General features: G+C 47.5%; 1 protein-coding gene across 5 annotated transcripts in view; it reads left to right on the forward strand.

The window, feature by feature from the left end:
• The first annotated feature begins 1,467 nt into the window (after positions 1-1,467).
• Positions 1,468-18,210, forward strand: part of AMHR2 (anti-Mullerian hormone receptor type 2) — a 1,194,741-nt gene continuing 1,177,998 nt past the window's right edge. For all 5 annotated transcript variants that reach the window (XM_078687697.1, XM_078687663.1, XM_078687707.1 and 2 more), the window contains exon 1: positions 1,468-1,592. In XM_078687697.1, coding sequence (XP_078543823.1) covers positions 1,535-1,592 — 58 coding nt within the window. In that variant the 5' untranslated portion in view covers positions 1,468-1,534. The remainder of the gene's footprint in view (positions 1,593-18,210) is intronic.

Below are 18,210 nucleotides of genomic sequence, written 5' to 3' on the forward strand. Positions count from 1 at the left end.
CTACACACACACACACAGTTTTTTTTCATCCCACTTAAAGCCCCGATCTCATTTCTAGGAATGGTAGCTGAGTTTTGTGGGCAAATGAACCAAGGCTGTAGATATCATTGGTTTTGCAGGTGCAAAGGCACCAGTACCCAATGGTGTAAGAGGCCAGCTAATCCTCAATTATGGCTATGTTGCTATCCTTACGTGCTTGTATTAGGGCCCAGTGCACCCTGTGCTTTGAAGAGGGCTCAATCGCATGATAACAAAATCAGATACCTAAGCCTAGAAACAGACATTTCTACTGGAAGTAAAAATATGGGTTTGTTTCAATAGATAATTCCAGCGTGGTTTTATAGCTGTGAACTCTGGCAAGCTTCGCGGTCCTACAATGCTGCCTTAGCCTGTCATCTTTCACACAAAATGAAATGTCTTGCAATTGAATGGTGGAGTGGGCTCCGAAGGTATAAGCAGGGCTTTAAGTGGGCCGGGTCTCAAGGGGTCTGAGCACTGGCAGTTTTTTTTAAGGGGGCCTCGAAACGGGTCTCTATCGGGCTCTGTTTTGAGCACATGCGGTCCGTTTTTTTCCTAGACTGCAGTGACAGCAGTTTGCTGTCACTGCAGTCCCGAAAAAAGTGCCAGGGCGCAAAATAGCCTGATAGTGACCCATTTCCAGACAGCAAGCCCATCGATGTGCGCTGCCCACACTGCTCACTTCTCACTAGTGGAGAAGTTACGGCATGACGTCATGCCAGGTGAGCTTTGTGGGGGAAGGGAAATCCTTTAAAGAGTCATTTTCTTTCTGGATTTCCCTTCTCTTTCTGAAACGCAAGAGCAGCAACATTGTGGTAGCGTCACCAGGGCTTTAATTGGAAGCTTTTTCAATATTATATGTAACAAGCCATTGTTGCAGCTTATTTATCTTATGCAACTAATAACCATTGACAAAGCCAATAGTCATTACTTGTTGCAGGTATGATGTTGCTTGTTGTCTCACATATCTGAATGCAATGACAGAAACATCAAAATACAAGTTGGGCGGTGGTGATACAGGCAATAGCCTACCAAGAGTTAGGAAGCTTCATTAAATAATTTTTTCTGGCTCTAGAAAACCCTGAAACAGCACTGTTTCGAGTCCAGCTATTAACCGTAAATAACTCTATGTACTCGGCATTTCAGCCTGTGATTTGGAGTCTGTGGTGTGTGTTTCTCGTGTCCATGCTACTGCCCATTCACGGCTTCAGCCTGTTGTACAGCCTTTCTTCTCCTGATTGCAGAAGTTGTACTGGCAGGTGCTGCACCTGCCCCCGCACTGAACCCGCGGGAGCTGACCAAGTCCCCCGGATGGCATCAGCTGGGAGAGCTGCATTTGTTGTATTTCATTTTTTTTTGTTTATGTGGGCTGCGTGGAGATTTAACTCCCACTGCGGCTCAGACCTTCCCACCTGCAGGTTCCCAGCTCTTCAGACCATTCTATTCTCCGGACAAAGGAAGAGAGAAGGCTCGCTGAAGAGACGGGCCTGGGCAGCCCTCCGACCCCGGGCCGAGTATGCTGCTGCCGGTCGTGGTGCAGCTATGTCTGCTCCATGGACATCTGGTCGCGGGCCGTAAGTACACGGGGTGCCTCTTAGCGCCTGGAAGCAAAATGCAGCCAGGCGCGCCACACCGCTCAGCATTTTGAGTCTCCAGCGGTGGGGTGGTTTGGGAGGGAGAACCTATTGAATTTAATGGATGAACTTTTGGGGGGGAAGACGTGTAAACTTTTCAGTGCTGTTGATCGCAGTGAAGTCTGTGGGCGACATATTTTGTTTGGGAGTCTGGTGAAGATGAGTCCAAGAAAGGTGACGTCATCCAAATGATTGAGAAGTGAGAGGTTTATCTCTGTACAGTCAATGAGCAGAGGAGGAGAAAGCCTTGCCGGGGGAGTACAAAGAAGGGAGATTCAGACGAAAAGATGGAGTAGACTCTCGCCAGAACCGGAAAGAACAGGCCTTGGAAGGTACTCAGAGCCTCAGAGCTCGAGCGCCCTGTTAACTAACCAATGCCAATATATATATATATATATATATATATATATATATATATATATATATATATATATATATATATATATATATATATATATATATATATATATATATATATATATATATATATATATATATATATATATATTGGCATTGGTTAGTTAACAGGGCGCTCGAGCTCATATATAGAGAGAGAGAGAGAGAGAGAGAGAGAGAGAGAGATATAGAGAGATATAGATATATATATATATAGATAGATAGATATATATATAGAGAGATATAGATATAGAGATATATATATATATATTAAAAAATATATTTTTATTGGTTTTTCTTACGTTTACAACATACTTTCCCTCCGTGTCCCATCCCGATATTTCAGACAGTAGTTATCTTCAGAGAGCATGTGAACCGGTCTGTAAAGATCGGGGGTCAACACCCCCTCTCCCTCCTCACCAGCAGAACTTTTATAAGTGTTATGTGAATCCCCTGGGCACTGGTCTCTCTGTAGAGTGCACGGAAGACCACGAGCATAATCCAACGATTGCCGCTGCCCGCGTTCCGCGCAGAGGGACATCAGCGAGGCAGCTCTATAGTGGCCATTCGTCACGGTCCCCGCTGGTACAGGGGGTGTGGGGGGGCGCACAGGGGGAGGCAGGCTTGGCTCCTGGACCCTCCCCGAGATCGCCAGGTCACGCGGCCAGGGGTGGACCTACCTGTGTGTGTGTGGGGGGGGTACCCCAATACTTAAGCCCCGACTGTTAGCTCACCTGGGTCTGATGTTAAAGAGCACATCACCCTGGAGAAGGAGGAACGCGCAAGGACCGGTTCAATTCAGAAAACCTGAGTGTGGGGCGACCCTCATGTTCTCGGTAAAACTTTAGGGAACGTCACAACCCACAGATAAGGGTCCGTGTCAAGACTGTGCCCGACCTGCAACTGATAAAAATAACTGAGGGCTTTTGGTACGAGCGCTTTACACAGAGGGAAATATTTGCACAGGAAGATAGGTAACCCATCGATGCTAAATTTCCGCTGTTGTGCAAGAGGCACGGAATTCAAATACCAACTGACCGCTTTATGCATATTGTAACTTTTTGTTATCTCCCTGCGCTCCAGTTCCCGCGTCTGACGATACTAGTTGCTCCCAAAAACATGCTGAATGTACAGTACTAACTTCATTCTTAAAAATAAAACTGGGCGGCCACAATGCCAAATGGACTGTCAGGACTAGAGTCAGTTTCCCTCCCCCTCCGCTGTCATGGGCTGGACAGGGGCGTTTGGACGCACGCCCACACCGTTCCCTTCCCGCTTTCCATCCTAAAACCAGTTAAATTCAGAAAAACCTCGGATTGCTGTTTTTATTTTGCCCCTCGTGTCCCAGCGGACCTCACGCGCTCTGCCGAATCCTTTCATTTGCTCGGTTACCAACAATCTCATAGTCGGCTACTTAAGTGTCCAGGGAAAATGTGCAGACAATATACCGCAGGGCCTGAAAGCTGTAGTTATTATCCATAACGACCTCAGAGGGGACCTCTAAACATTACTTACAGAAAGGCAACACGCTTATATTCCACTAATTGATGCTGCCTTTTAATAAATACAACCAACAAAAGTCACAGAAAAGGACCCACTGTGTGATGAAAAAACAAGAAAGAGACATGTTGCATTGTTTTAAAGCGAAATCATGTATTGCTTTAAACTGTATTATGTCATCCTATGTTGATATATTTACAAATGTTATATTATTCTGCTTTTATGGCAGCATTTGCCGAAATAAAGTTCGATTGACTGACTGAAACAAAAAACAGGGCAAGTCTTTTTAAATGTTAACCTGGGCGAAGTTTGAAGCGTGCCAAGACTGCAACATTTCCTGCTTCCCAGGTAAATAACATGCATACATGCCAACATTTAAGAAGAGCAAAGTGGGAGATTAAACACACTGTGGGAGAATGAATTTCCACCATTGACGTCTATTGGCTACCAAAAAAACCCAAAGAATGTGTCCTTGTGTAACGTAACTGGTGCTCGTGTAAAGCACTCCAATACCTTCGGGTCGAGCTCCCGCTATATAAATCTGCAACAAAAAAAAATTAACGTAGAGGCAATTTCCGGCGAGAGACAGCCAAAAGAAAGCAATTTTTGCTTCAAAAATCTTGAGTTGGGTCTGTTGCCATGTCTGAAAATAAAGCATATATATTGAATGGAATACGGGAATGGGGTGTACTACCTACTGTCATAAATCTTCTAGCACTGATAACCACACTTGGTGGGTGGGTATTATGTATGAAGACTGAGTGCCAGGGGATGCCAACAGTACAGGAACAGTGTATGGAGATGTAAGGACCAGCAGCTGAGCTGGTGGACAGGGGAGCATTACAGGGGCACTGGCAGGAGTCATACAGACAGATTCCAACTTCACTTAACACCGTGATGCTTATTGGACCATTCTCAGAATGATGAAATGCCCCTGCTAGGATTCAAACCAGTGCACTTCGTGTTCCAATTAGATCTCTACAAAAGTTACAAAACTAGCACATATTCTATCATATGTAGCCCACATTGTCTTTCATGTTAGTTAAGGGAAGTGATACATAAAAAATTATTTACCTTGTATGACAATTCACTGTTTCTTCGGTTTATATTAACATTTTGAGTCCCCCCCGTCCCACATCCTTAACACATTTAAATCCACCTCAACATAACGTTAACATAACATATTCAAATCTAACCTGATGGCTCTTGGACTCATAAATACAAAACAGACATTTGTGTTTGACATCACGTTCGCACGTTTGGATCCCAGAAGATCCATTCAGCTTTTCATCCGTCTGTGATCAGGGTTGGACTGGCCTATATGGTAATCAGGCAGTGCCCAAAGGTCTGGCTAGACAGGTCATTGTGTGGGCTGTTTTTTTGGCTGTTTGCGGGCCTGTTTTATGGTCTTGTGTGTCGGCTTTTGCTGTTGATTTCCCCGATATTGCCACAAACATTGCCTGCAACAAGCACAGGGCATGAGTGGGGGGGTACACACGCGTGGAAGGCGTCCGCCCACTATTTTCACAGGGTGGACGTCGTCTACCCTGCCAATAAGTTGGGTCCCACTGAAAAATATGCTGAATCTTCCCGGTGTAATTTGCAAACACCTGTACACATTTAGCAGTGCCTGCAGGTTGTTGTCTGCTTTAGATCTGCACCAACGTGCAGGCGGCGAGGGGGCTTTCTTAGTTCAAACTCCTGCTGGGTCAATAATAAAGGCCGATAAACGCTCGGCTCCGTGAGCCCTCCCGCCCCGCACATACATCCTGGCGATTAACCTGAGCAGTACTTGTTCATTCGAGTAGGGGAAGGAAAGCATTCACTTACCATCCGCTTCTGTGGCTCCACCGTGCAGTTGACCCGAAGAAATATCCCCGGCTGTTTGGCGGCCTTCGGGGTGCCGAGACCGGGATCTCGAGTGAGGAGAGTGTCCGACCGTGACTGCGACTCCAGCGACCTCTGGTCGAGATGGGAAGCCACTCGGAGAGAACCTGAGATCCGCGAGCCGAAAGAAATGATACCAACCCGCTCCCAATAGCGGGTTGCCCTGCGAGAGGTGCGATATAGCTGGGCCGGTGAGAGTTCAGGGTGCCCAGTTCCCCTTTGGTGTGACGCCCGGTCATGTTAACAGCCCCCCCCGGGAGCCGATGGGAGACTCCTGGAGAGCAGCAGGGAGCTTGTTTAGCCTTTTGGTGACTCTCCTTTCTGTTCCCTGCCCCGAATATTGAGATCCTGCTGTGGATCCTGCTGGCTCCGGGGGTTGGTCCCGATCCCGCGGTGAGGTGGCAGAGGAAGTGGTCGCAACGGCTGAAATGGCGGATGCTACCCTCTCGCGTACCCACCGTCCGGGCAGAGAAACCGGTGCACAAGAGAATCCCGGGGTTTGGCAGAGCGAGGAAAGACCCACACCCGGCACTATTTTGGCTGCATTAACAACTCTGCAGACTGCCCTGTTCCGGGGGGCCCGAGAATTGGGAAAAAAGGTGGCCGCCATTGTTGGCCCGCCATTTTGTAACGACATGGATCGCTCTCGAGAAGGCGCCGAGGTGTTTGCCTCTGATTCATTGCCGTATTCCCCGGATGAGCCTACGTTCTTGGAGCTACGGATGGGTATGGTACATAAGCTTGCAGTAGATTCCCCTGTTGCACGTGTGACTGTTTCATCGGGGCCTCTCTCCGATCGGCGAGTGGAGGAGCAGCATCGCTCCATGGTTTGGGCGGCCCCGGCGGAGTTTCGGCGCTTCCCTCATCGTGGGATCCCTTTTCCATGTTTGGCGGGACTGTGCTCTGACTCGAGACTGTTGGCGGTGTCGATATTGTCGTCTTCAGACTTCCGCCATGCATCATCTGCGAGATTTTGGTGGCTGAGATCCTATGGAGCAAAGATACTGCCTGATTCTCCCGGTGCATTCAGACCCTTTGTGCTACTTTGCAACCCGTCTGAGGGACTGTTCAACGTTGGTATTATTGACAGAAGTGGCCAGGGGTGACTTTGAGTGGGACATGTAGGGACTCATAGATGGTTGATGGTGATTTGAGGGGTGCTTGGCGGAGTTGTAACTGATTGCGCTATACGTGATTGCTGTTATTTGTCCTTCTTCTACCGTTGCTGTTTAGACGATTTTGGATGCGGAGGCGGGAGGGGCCGGATGACCAGATCGAGGGCCCTTCTCCTGTCTTTTTTCTCTCTCTTTCTTTTTCCCTTTTTCTTTTCTGTATTTCGGGTCTCTTATTTAGGGCGACAGGCACGCTGCTGGGGGGGTAGGCCGTAGCCTTTTGCAGGGGTGCAGGGTTGGGGGTTGGGGGTTGGGCTTGTTATTTTGTTCTCTCTTTGTCTCTATGGCCCTTTGCCCGTTTCCTTTTTGATGTCGTCATCTACCATGTTTCCTATAGTGTGGTGCGCCTCGAGGGGCGGGACTAGTTTGTTATGATTGCTCCGTGTTTATCACATTTATCCCGACTCTTATGCTCCCTCCCCCGTCACTCCCAATATGTGTACATCACTGGCGTAAAACTTTTTTGCTTCCATTTTGCTGTACTGGGGCGTGTGTGAATGTGCGACATCGATTTTCTTTTTCTTTTTCTTTATTATAAAATGAACCGTCTCACATCCTCATTATTGTATGGTAATTTAAATTTTGTCATATCCTTGATGCTGCTCAACCTTCGACCTCCGAACCGCTGTATATTTGTACACTCTGCTCCTCTTTGCCGCTCTGATAGCGGCCGGCCGGTTTGGTTGTAGGGCCATATTTGTATTTTCGTGCCATAACAATAAAGGTTTTAAAAAAAAAATAATTAAAAAAAAATAATAATAAAGGCCGAACCTGAGGGGTCATCAGACCTCCTTTTTTTTGAGTTTCCTGGCTGGAAGCAGTCAGGAGCCTCACACCTAGATGCAAATGCAGCAGAGGGGAAACAAAGGCTCACACCTTATTAGCACTTCACACATACTTAAGAGAGGCAGCTTTTCACTTTGTTCAGGCTCTGATTAGGAGATATGCATTCCTGTAAGAATGTCAGATATGTTGGTCTCTCAAAGTATTTACATAAAATAAATAGCATTTACATAGTGCTTACTACACCTGAGGAGGGGTTGAAATAATAATTTAAGTACCACTATTTTTTTGTTGTAAAGCACTATGGGTAGAGGAAGTTTACGCTGACAAAAGGCAACACTGTTCTATGTGTAGTATATAAAAGCGTGAATCTTCTGCCTAAATCATGAGGGTTTCCCTGTATACTCAAAATGTGCTCCAATGTACTCATGATAGACCTGCTACACATATATGTGAGGGGTTAAGATCTGATGGCACTTCTTATGATGCCACTTCCTGTGATGTCACACGCCGTGATGTCACGCGCTGTGATATCACTTGCACACTGATTAACTAGGTTAGTCCCCCACTTCTTTTTTTAGGACTTTTGCCTTGCACAAGCACAAATGCATGCAGTCTCCCACACTTTGCAAAACACATATACAGCTTTATAAGTTAACAAGCATTAGCATAGCCAATAGGTCGCTCGCCTTTGGGGCATTATAAGTGTTTAGACAGAGCTATTGGCTTTGTTAACATTTTTAATATGTGTTGTAGAGCATTGTGAATGTTGTGCCGCATGTTGAAAATGTATAAGTTATTATAAAAAAAGTGTTATAACTATTTCTGTCACCTTATATTTAACGGAAAAACATTATATACAACTGAAGTATTGTACTAAACACCAAAATTAATACAAAAAATATGTTCTAGTTTATTTGTTTATGCAATGCTGTCAATTTTTCCTTGCTTGTTGTAATTAATTGTTATTATAGTTTTTATTGTTAGGTGTGGGATATAATCAACGGGAGGGTGGATGTTGTGAAATAGTATTTTAATTAGATAGGAGTAGTAGAGAGTTATTTGTGGAGAATTAATAGATGTCAAATTTTTATGCCAAACTGAAGTGGTGTGGAGTGATGCTGAGGTGGTTGTGAGTAGTGGCAGAGGTGATGCTCAGGTGATCCGGAAAGATATTGAGGTGATGCTGAAGTGGTGGTGCGCTGGTTTGGAGGTGATGCTGAATGATACATAGGTGGTACTGAGTGATGCTGAGGTGGTATCTGAGTGATGTTGTGGTGCTGAGTTATGCCGATGTTGTGTAGCTGAACTGGCGCTTATGTGGTGCCAAGTGATGTTGTTTTGTTCTGTTTTGAGGTGATGCTGTCTTGATTCTGAAGTGGTGCTGCATTGGTTCTGAATTGCTGCTGGTGTGGGGCTGTGCAGGTACTGAGCTCGTGTTGCTTTGGTGGTGGTGCCCTGATGTGGAGGTGGTGCTTTGCTAATGCTGAGATGGTGCTGTGTTGATAATGAGGTGTTGCCGCAGTGCATCTGAGGTAGTGCTGTGCTGATGGTGACTTGTTGCTGCACTGGTGGTGGTGGTGGACTGATGAGGAGGTGTTACTGTGTTGATACTACTATTGTTATGTGGTGATAAGGTGCTTAGGTGTGCTGTGCTTTTGCTTAGGTGGTGCTGAGTAATGCAGAGGTGCTGCTTAGTGATGCTGGGGTGGCGCTGAGTGATGCTGCGGTGGTAGTGAATGATACTTAGGTGGGGCTGAGTGATGTTGAGGTGGTACTGAGTGATACTTTGTTGGTGCTGTGTTTGTGTTTAAGTGGTGCTTAGTAATGTAAGTCTGGTGCTGCGCTGGTGCTGAGGTGATGCTGCACTGGTGTTGATGTGGTGCTGTGTTAATGCTGAAATAGTGCTGCATTAGGGATTATTTGCTGCTGAGGTGGTGCTGCGCAGATTCTAAGTTGGTGCTGTGCTAATTCCGTGGTGGGGTGAGTTGATGCTGCATTGCTACTATGCTGATGCTGGGCTGATGCTGCACTGGTGCTGAATTGGTCAGGGTGGAGAGGACAATAACCCAGTAATTCTTTCTCTATCTAGTAACAATAAAGAACAGCAAATGTGTCTTGATATGCCCAACTAATAACTTGTACAGGGAGACGATGCGCCTTGTAAGGAAAGCTGCAAGGTCCAGCACCTTGGTGCTTCTATCAGAGTGCTTTATAATCCAGTTTATGGCAGTGGGGTCTGTCCCTCGGCAGGGGTGGAGGGGATGCACCTTGTAAGAAAAGCTGCGAGGTTCAGTGAGTTCACAAATGCTAACATCAGAAACCTGCGCAAAAACAACAGTTGATGGACAGAATGCAGAACAATGTCATACATTTACCCCAGTACAGAGATCTGGGCCTAAATCCATCGTTCTTTTGCACTCCACACCACCCCAGTTCAGACATGGCCATATGCAAATCAGCCTTGACCCTGTGCCTTATGGGAACAGTACAGCCCGAACTGCCAAGCCATGTCTTTACTGGACCGGAATCAAGCATCCTAGGACCGGTTTCTGGCTATCAGCCCTCTTCAGCCAGGATAGCTTGACTCCAGTGGTGTGGAGAGCATGGGACTCACGTCTGAGCATACCCATCCCACTCGGGGTGGCAAATGCAAAAACAACAGTTGATGGACAGAATGTAGAACAATGTCATACATTCACCCCAGTACAGAGATCTGGGCCTAAATCCATCGTTTTTTTGCACTCCACACCACCCCAGTTCAGACATGGCCATATGCAAATCAGCCTTGACCCTGTGCCTCATGGGAACAGTCCAGCCCGAACTGCCAAGCCATGTCTTTCCTGGACCGGAATCAAGCATCCCAGGACCGGTTTCTGGCTATCAGCCATCTTCAGCCAGGATAGCTTGACTCCAGTGGTGTGGAGAGCATGGGACTCACGTCTGAGCATACCCATCCCACTCGGGGTGACAAATGCAAATACAACAGTTGATGGACAGAATGCAGAACAATGTCATACATTCACCCCAGTACAGAGATCTGGGCCTAAATCCATCGTTTTTTTGCACTCCACACCACCCCAGTTCAGACATGGCCATATGCAAATCAGCCTTGACCCTGTGCCTCATGGGAACAGTCCAGCCCGAACTGCCAAGCCATGTCTTTCCTGGACCGGAATCAAGCATCCTAGGACCGGTTTCTGGCTATCAGCCATCTTCAGCCAGGATAGCTTGACTCCAGTGGTGTGGAGAGCATGGGACTCACGTCTGAGCATACCCATCCCACTCGGGGTGACAAATGCAAATACAACAGTTGATGGACAGAATGCAGAACAATGTCATACATTCACCCCAGTACAGAGATCTGGGCCTAAATCCATCGTTTTTTTGCACTCCACACCACCCCAGTTCAGACATGGCCATATGTATGACATTGTTCTGCATTCTGTCCATCAACTGTTGTTTTTGCATTTGTCACCCCGATTGGGATGGGAATGCTCATACGTGAGTCCCATGCTCTCCACACCACTAGAGTCAAGCTATCCTGGCTGAAGACGGCTGATAGCCAGAAACCTGTCCTAGGATGCTTGATTTCGGTCCAGGAAAGACATGGCTTGGCAGTTCGGGCTGGACTGTTCCCATGAGGCACAGGGTCAAGGCTGATTTGCATATGGCCATGTCTGAACTGGGGTGGTGTGGAGTGCAAAAAAACGATGGATTTAGGCCCAGATCTCTGTACTGGGGTGAATGTATGACATTGTTCTGCATTCTGTCCATCAACTGTTGTTTTTCCATTTGTCACCCCGAGTGGGATGGGTATGCTCAGACATGAGTCCCATGCACTCCACACCACTGGAGTGAAGCTATCCTGGCTGAAGACGGCTGATAGCCAGAAACCGGTCCTAGGATGCTTGATTCCGGTCCAGGAAAGACATGGCTTGGCAGTTCGGGCTGGACTGTTCCCATGAGGCACAGGGTCAAGGCTGATTTGCATATGGCCATGTCTGAACTGGGGTGGTGTGGAGTGCAAAAAAACGATGGATTTAGGCCCAGATCTCTATACTGGGGTGAATGTATGACATTGTTCTGCATTCTGTCCATCAACTGTTATTTTTGCATTTGTCACCCCGAGTAGGATGGGTATGCTCAGACGTGAGTCCCATGCTCTCCACACCACTCGAGTCAAGCTATCCTGGCTGAAGACGGCTGATAGCCAGAAACCGGTCCTAGGATGCTTGATTCCGGTCCAGGAAAGACATGGCTTGGTAGTTCGGGCTGGACTGTTCCCATGAGGCACAGGGCCAGACTGATTTGCATATAGCCATGTCTGAACTGGGGTGGCAGAGTGGGCTAAAGAACGGTGATGGATTAAACCCATATCTTTTGACTGGGTGTGAGTGTTTGATTGATTCAGATGCTCCGTCCATCACCACCCCCTTTTGTACCGCTTTTGGCTGCCATAAGTATGGCAGGGTATGCTCAGACGTGAGTCCCTTGCTCACTTTGCCACTGGATTCAAGCAAGCCGGGCTGAAGACGGCTGGAATGCCAGAAACCGGTCCTCGGAAGCTTGTTTCCGGTCCAGGGAAGACATGGCTTGGCAGTTCGGGCTGGACTGTTCCCATGAGGCACAGGGTCAGACTGATTTGCATATAGCCATGTCTGAACTGGGGTGGCAGAGTGGGCTAAAGAACGGTGATGGATTAAACCCAGATCTTTTGACTGGGTGTGAGTGTGTGATTGATTCAGATGCTCCGTCCATCACCACCCCCTTTTGACCCGAATATTTTGGTACCAGCACCTTTTTACAGTCCTAACCCTCCCATGTATGTGGTCGATAATCATTTTGAGTTGGGTAACAATGAAGATCTGTTACACAGTGCAAAAATACCCCATGGAGGAACGTGCACTTTGCGAATACACATCATTGTGTAAGGTTAATTAAAAAATGTACTACTTTTTCTGCTGGATAGAAAAGCAGTTCCCCCATTGGCCAGCACTGCCTTGCCTGGATTATAAATGGGTGTTAGTAAGTTTAAAGCTTTATTCGGTTTATAAAAAAACATAAAAGTATACAATCAAGTAAAAAAAAAATGTTTTCGGCATCTGTAATATATACTATTAGGAAAGTATACACAATTTTTGGCCATCATTCCATAAACTCCTCATAATTTTAAAGAAGGTACTACATAAAACCAGTAACTCTTGTGGCTCAACATGTTCTGAAACAGACATATTCCCTCTCCATCCTTCCTGGCCCGGCTAGATAATCATACAATGTCAACGGATAATTCATCATATCATAAAAATACTATAGATCAATAAAAAGATTTAAAAAACATAAACCTGCACTACTCTTATTTCCCCACAATTCTACTGCACTGACAACAAAGGTACTTAATTTGTAAAAAAAGAAGTGCAGGTGCTGAAAATTTTGCCAAGGAGGCCACCGCTCACGCAGGGCCGGACTGGGATCCACAACCGGCCCTGGCAAAGTGCTCGGCCGGCCCCCCTCCCCACTTGGGGGGGTTGGAGGCAGTGTAAAAAAAGAGGTGCCAGTGCTCAAATGTTTTCATAGGAGGCCACCACCCCCTTTCCTGGCTCCACCCACATCCGCCATGGCTCGACCCACTTTTACCTTTGGCTTCAGTGATATGTACCTCGTAATGTGACCTAGATAAGGACTGATGGAGCAAAATAAGCTAATAAGGCTAATAAGTCAAAAACAAGGGAGGCTTTGTGCAGCGCAAATCCTGAAATCAAATATTTGCCTATTATCAAAACATTTGGTCAAGCATGAAAGCCAGGATTGACCCCAGATTCTCCACTTTCACACTCAGCAATTCACCAATTATAATTAGATGTGCATTTATTTCTGTCATCAAAGGTTAACACTTTATCCTTAATCCAAGGGGGCATAAAATTAGTGCAGGGGTGACAAGAAGAATCCCCATTTTTTTTTCTTCAGTTTTATATGGTGTGAACCCTGTCGTGGATAGACAGAGGAGCACTTCACAACAGTAGACACGGACTACATTACACTTTTTTGCAGACACATCCAGATATGCTAGAATTGGTGTTGCTAAATCCAGGTATTTGAACCTGCGTCCCTATGTCTCTCCCTTGCCTTCGCCTCCAGTGCAAGCTCCTCTGGCTTGTTTTTCATCAGACTTTGTCCCTGAACATGACCCAGAAATTGGAACGAAAGAGGAAGAGAAAGCTAGTAAAGCAGATGCCAAGGGAGGAAGTAGAGATGAAAAAGAACCTTCAAGAGTGAGGGGATAAATAGACAGGGGCAGAAAGAGGCATTTAGTGGAATGAAAAAACAAGGCTGCCTTGGTATTTGTCGAACCCCAACATTCGTAACCAGCTCTTAGGAAAAACGTTAAGCCCTAACAATTCAGCGTTATACTGGTGTTATTTGGTGCAGCCAAGTCACCTCCTACATTACTGCAGTGAAGTCAGGCTCTTACGTGCAAACCTTTTGAAAAGGTTTTAAAATAGCACAAACCTCACACCTCACCAACCCTGCCTGGGCGTTGCAACTTTTAAAACTGTCCCGTGATGCACATATTTGCATATAATCTTTCGAAATGGGGCTCATTTACTTAATGAATGGCTGTCCTCTATGCCTGGCAGGGTCCAGCCATGAGCCGCCCTGCTTTAGACCCTGTGAAGCAGGCACTCTCAGGAATCCTTAGTGACATGTGCCCCTGTCCCTGTGCATTAACTTTATGCACAGACAGGGCGGGAGCAGAGCACCACAGTGGTCTATCAGGGGGGTATGTTTCTGCACTCGGGTTGGAGGCTGGGCTGGGCACAAAGTGTTGTCTCAGTGACAGTCCCTCTGCGCAAACTGCTCTCTCTCCGAAGCTCTGACCCCTCCCTGTGCCTCGGACGGTGCCCACTGTAGCAGTGTTCTGTGCAGTCTAGTGCTTGGAAGGGCGGAGCCAGGAGGAGGAACAGGAGGAGCTGGGACCGGCTGGAGGGCAGTTAGAGTAAGGACAGGGTCGAGACTGGATGTAAGATAATAAAGCTCCAGTCAAACCATAAGCTGTGTCTGTGGTTATTAGTAGCACGATGCTACAACTGGCGACGAGGATGGGATGAGCATGAATGCAGCCCACAGAATCCCACGAGTGCCCTTTCCCGTGCAGCGCCGAAAGGAAGAAAACGCTGCTGTGTGGAGCTGCCGCCTGAGGAGACAGTCCAGCAGCAGGTGACCCTGTCCCTCCCAGTGGTGGCGAGGGAGTGAAGAGGGAGCCGCAGCAACGAGCTCTGAAGCGCTCGAGAGAGGTGTAGCAGCAAGCGCTGGAACGCTCAGAGAGAGAGCAGTTCGCGCCAAAACGTGGCCCCGCCGGATGCGTGCAATCCGGCGTGTACTGAGAGAACAGAGATCGGGAGCCCACTCCGACTCTGTCCAGTGCCCCAAGAACTGTAGGACTATTGTCTCGAGTGACCCTGAGGAGCCTAGCGGTAAGCGCTGTTGAGCGCGGTGAAACCAGAGCCTGAAGAGCGGCAGGCATCGGAAATCTCACGCCCGATGCGTGAGTTTTGGCACCATGTCGCTGCGTAATAGCGGCAGTGGACGCAGCAAGGCGGGAGCCCACCCCAACCTCACCGGACTGTGGCACTGACTAAAGAGGGCTGAATCCTGAGGTCTGCTGTCCCCCGAAGTCGTCTGCCGGAGAGTCTTGGGTGCTGAATGAACAGAGAAGAAGCACTGCATGCAGATAGCAACGGCGGCCATCTTAAAGTCAGGCAGCTCTGAGGACGGACCCATTGGTTGTTGTGAGGCGGCCATCTTTGAGTCAGGCAGTGCCATGGTAAACCTTGATCAATGCAAAAGTAAGACAAACAAACAAGCACGAGTCAGTGCAAGGAAGAAACAGCAGACAAGCACGGGCAAAGCCAAAAGTAAGATAAGCAAACAAGCATCGACACATGCAAGAGCTAGATAGAAGCGATAAATGGACACAAATAATCACGAGCAAATGCAAGGAATACCATAAGAAAACAAACCCAAGCAAACGCAAGAGGCGTAAATAGGAAACATAAACAAACACCAGGAAAGACGAGGACAAACGTGAAGAAAACAAGCACATGCAAAGGAAAGGGTGAAACAAGCGTGAGCAAAGACAAGTACCAAAGCAAACTTCAGCGCCACGTGAAGACAAATAGCTACAAAAGTAGAAGAAGTCAAGAAAACAAATGATCCAGAAGCAGGAGCAAACAAATATAAAAGAAGTCTTCTCTCGTCAGCTAAGTGACTGGACAATCTGTATTAGTCGGGAACGAAACGCAAGAACCCTGACAACGTTGCCACGTATCACTGCGGAAGTACCACTGACCACCTGCAGTTGGCACGCAACACCAAGGAAAGCGGGAATTCGCAGAGCCACGAGTCACGGATGGTGCAGCTGAATGGTGGCCAGTTGATCTCAGGAAATCCATATCCACCTGACAGAAGCATACCGAGACAGTCGCGCCAAGGGCGGACCACATTCAGTAGTCACCCGGGAGCGGCGAACCTTACCACAATTCAAAGGAGACGACCAAGCAAAGACTAGCGGCCGATAAGGGTCAGCAAAAGAACACAAGAAGAAAGGAGGAAACAGTCCTGTGACATCGGCATGCCAGCACATTCCACCATCATGTCGGTGAAAGAAGAAACACATACATCGAGCCCCTGCATTGGAGTGCCACCCCCAGTGACACAGACCAGCGACCAGAGTTTGGGTCCAGAATGGAACCGGTGGCTGGAGTCACTGGATACATTTCTGGACGTGATCGGAGAGAGAAGAGATAGTAAACGTCTACTGCTACTACTCCAATTGGTGGGTCACGAAGGCCGACGCCTGATCAGAACCTTCTCAGCAAAGGATACTGGAACATATACGAAACTCAAAAAGGCGTTATGTGCTCATTTCATCACGAAGGAAGATGTCGATCGTGAACGCATTGTTTTCAATGCAGCACAGCGGGAACCAGGAGAATCCTTATCAAACTTCGCAACACGGTTACACAAGTTGGTACGATACTGTCAATTCAACACATTCACAAATGAGGAAGCTATCCGCCTGCGGGTGATTGAAAGCTGTTCAGAACCGGACGCACAGCGCAAGATACTTCAAAGGCAATTCTCGTTGAAGGAAATTGTCAGGAGGGCCAAAGCTGGAGAGCGAGCCGAAACAGGAGGACTGTCAAGAGAGTTGCACATCAACGCAAGAAGAGAAGATAAGCGAAAGGAGACCTCCCTCAGGTCTGAGCATAAGATTCAAGAAGCAACTGAAATCAAAAAAAGGAAGGGCGAAGGTAGACTAGAGACAAGACAGTGGGAGAGGCAAAGTGACATAAAACACTCTGGGTCAACAACGCGAAGGCAAAAGACTGAGATGATCCAGAATCATGTCAGCCTCACAGACATAACCTCAGGGAGTTATTCAACTTCAAGGAGTCACTTAGCAAATGACACAAACTATTCTGAAGTAGAGTCAAGTGAGATAGCTCACAGGGATGGAACCGATGTCAGCCTACTCAACGAACATGAAGAAAAGACAAGCTATAGAATATCGGACCAATCATGTCAACTCGGGGAGCCGGTACACGAGCACACCTGAGCAATCTGCGGGTCACCGACTTTCACAGACAAGTCCGAAGAAACATGCAGTCGTAGAAAACACCACTCCCCGGACACAGACATCAGGGCTCCCAGCGAGCCAGAAGACGAAAGAGACCTCACAAAACTGGGTGATTCACTCCGACACCAGAAAGTGAGAGGCAAGTACACTCAGGACACTCATGAAAGTGAGGGAACTGAGAGGAGACTAGCAACATCATACGAGAAGGGCAGCAACAGAAAGCCTCGCGATCGAACAAAAGAAATACACGCTTGGCTTTCAGACAATCATTTCACTGAAACAGCATGGAAGACATGGCGAGACACCTACCCCAAGAAGTGTCACACGGACAACTCTAAAACTGAGAGTCGTTTGTTACAGCCTACCAGTTCAAGAAGTGCATCTGGCCAAACACATTTGAGAGAAGGGTCTCGTAGAAAAGCAACAAGAGATCTCTCTGATTCAGAGGACAGGTCGGTACAATCACTGAGGTCAACAGAATCGAGTTCACGACAACGTCAATGGCACCGATCATCTGAACGGACCTTAAACTCAGAGACTACTTCACTCATCCAAAATGGCATATTGCACATAGATGTCTCGGAACACTTGATTACCACGTCAAGCAACTTGTCCTGTCTGCCGCAGTCATATCCGGACTTGAGGAGGATACCGTCACCCCTGACGGGGTTTGCGAGACTGACTCCAAGAGTTGTCAGAAAATGGACAGTCATATGGGACACTGCACATTGGCGTGGGAAAGGACTGTCTCATCACCCTGTCAAGGAGACAAGGTGTGTTGGCAAAGATGGGTCCGCATCGCGGAGACACGAGGAGACGAGAACGGAACTTGCCCATACTCCCATGCTCGAGGATTTCAACATCTACGAATGCGGGTGGGAGCCGAAAGGATCAATAAAATCTGCAGATGAGTCCCACAACCGAACCAGGACACTCAGTGCTCTATCCTCCAACATGCAGGATGGTGAGCATGAGAGCATTGATGCCCCTGACCGAATGGGTAAAGGAAGTGAACTCACAAGCGGATGCTCAGGAAAACATGTGTCACGATGGAGAACGGACTGCCACCGCCACGCCGAGATACCAGTAGTTACACAGCAGAACGAAACTGTGATACCTGTGGAATCTGAGAACAAGCCGTTCGCGCACGATATCGCACGCTTTCAAGAACGCGTTCCGT

Source organism: Lissotriton helveticus, chromosome 1_1 (assembly GCF_964261635.1).
Source record: "Lissotriton helveticus chromosome 1_1, aLisHel1.1, whole genome shotgun sequence".
NCBI classification, from domain to species: Eukaryota; Metazoa; Chordata; class Amphibia; order Caudata; family Salamandridae; genus Lissotriton; species Lissotriton helveticus.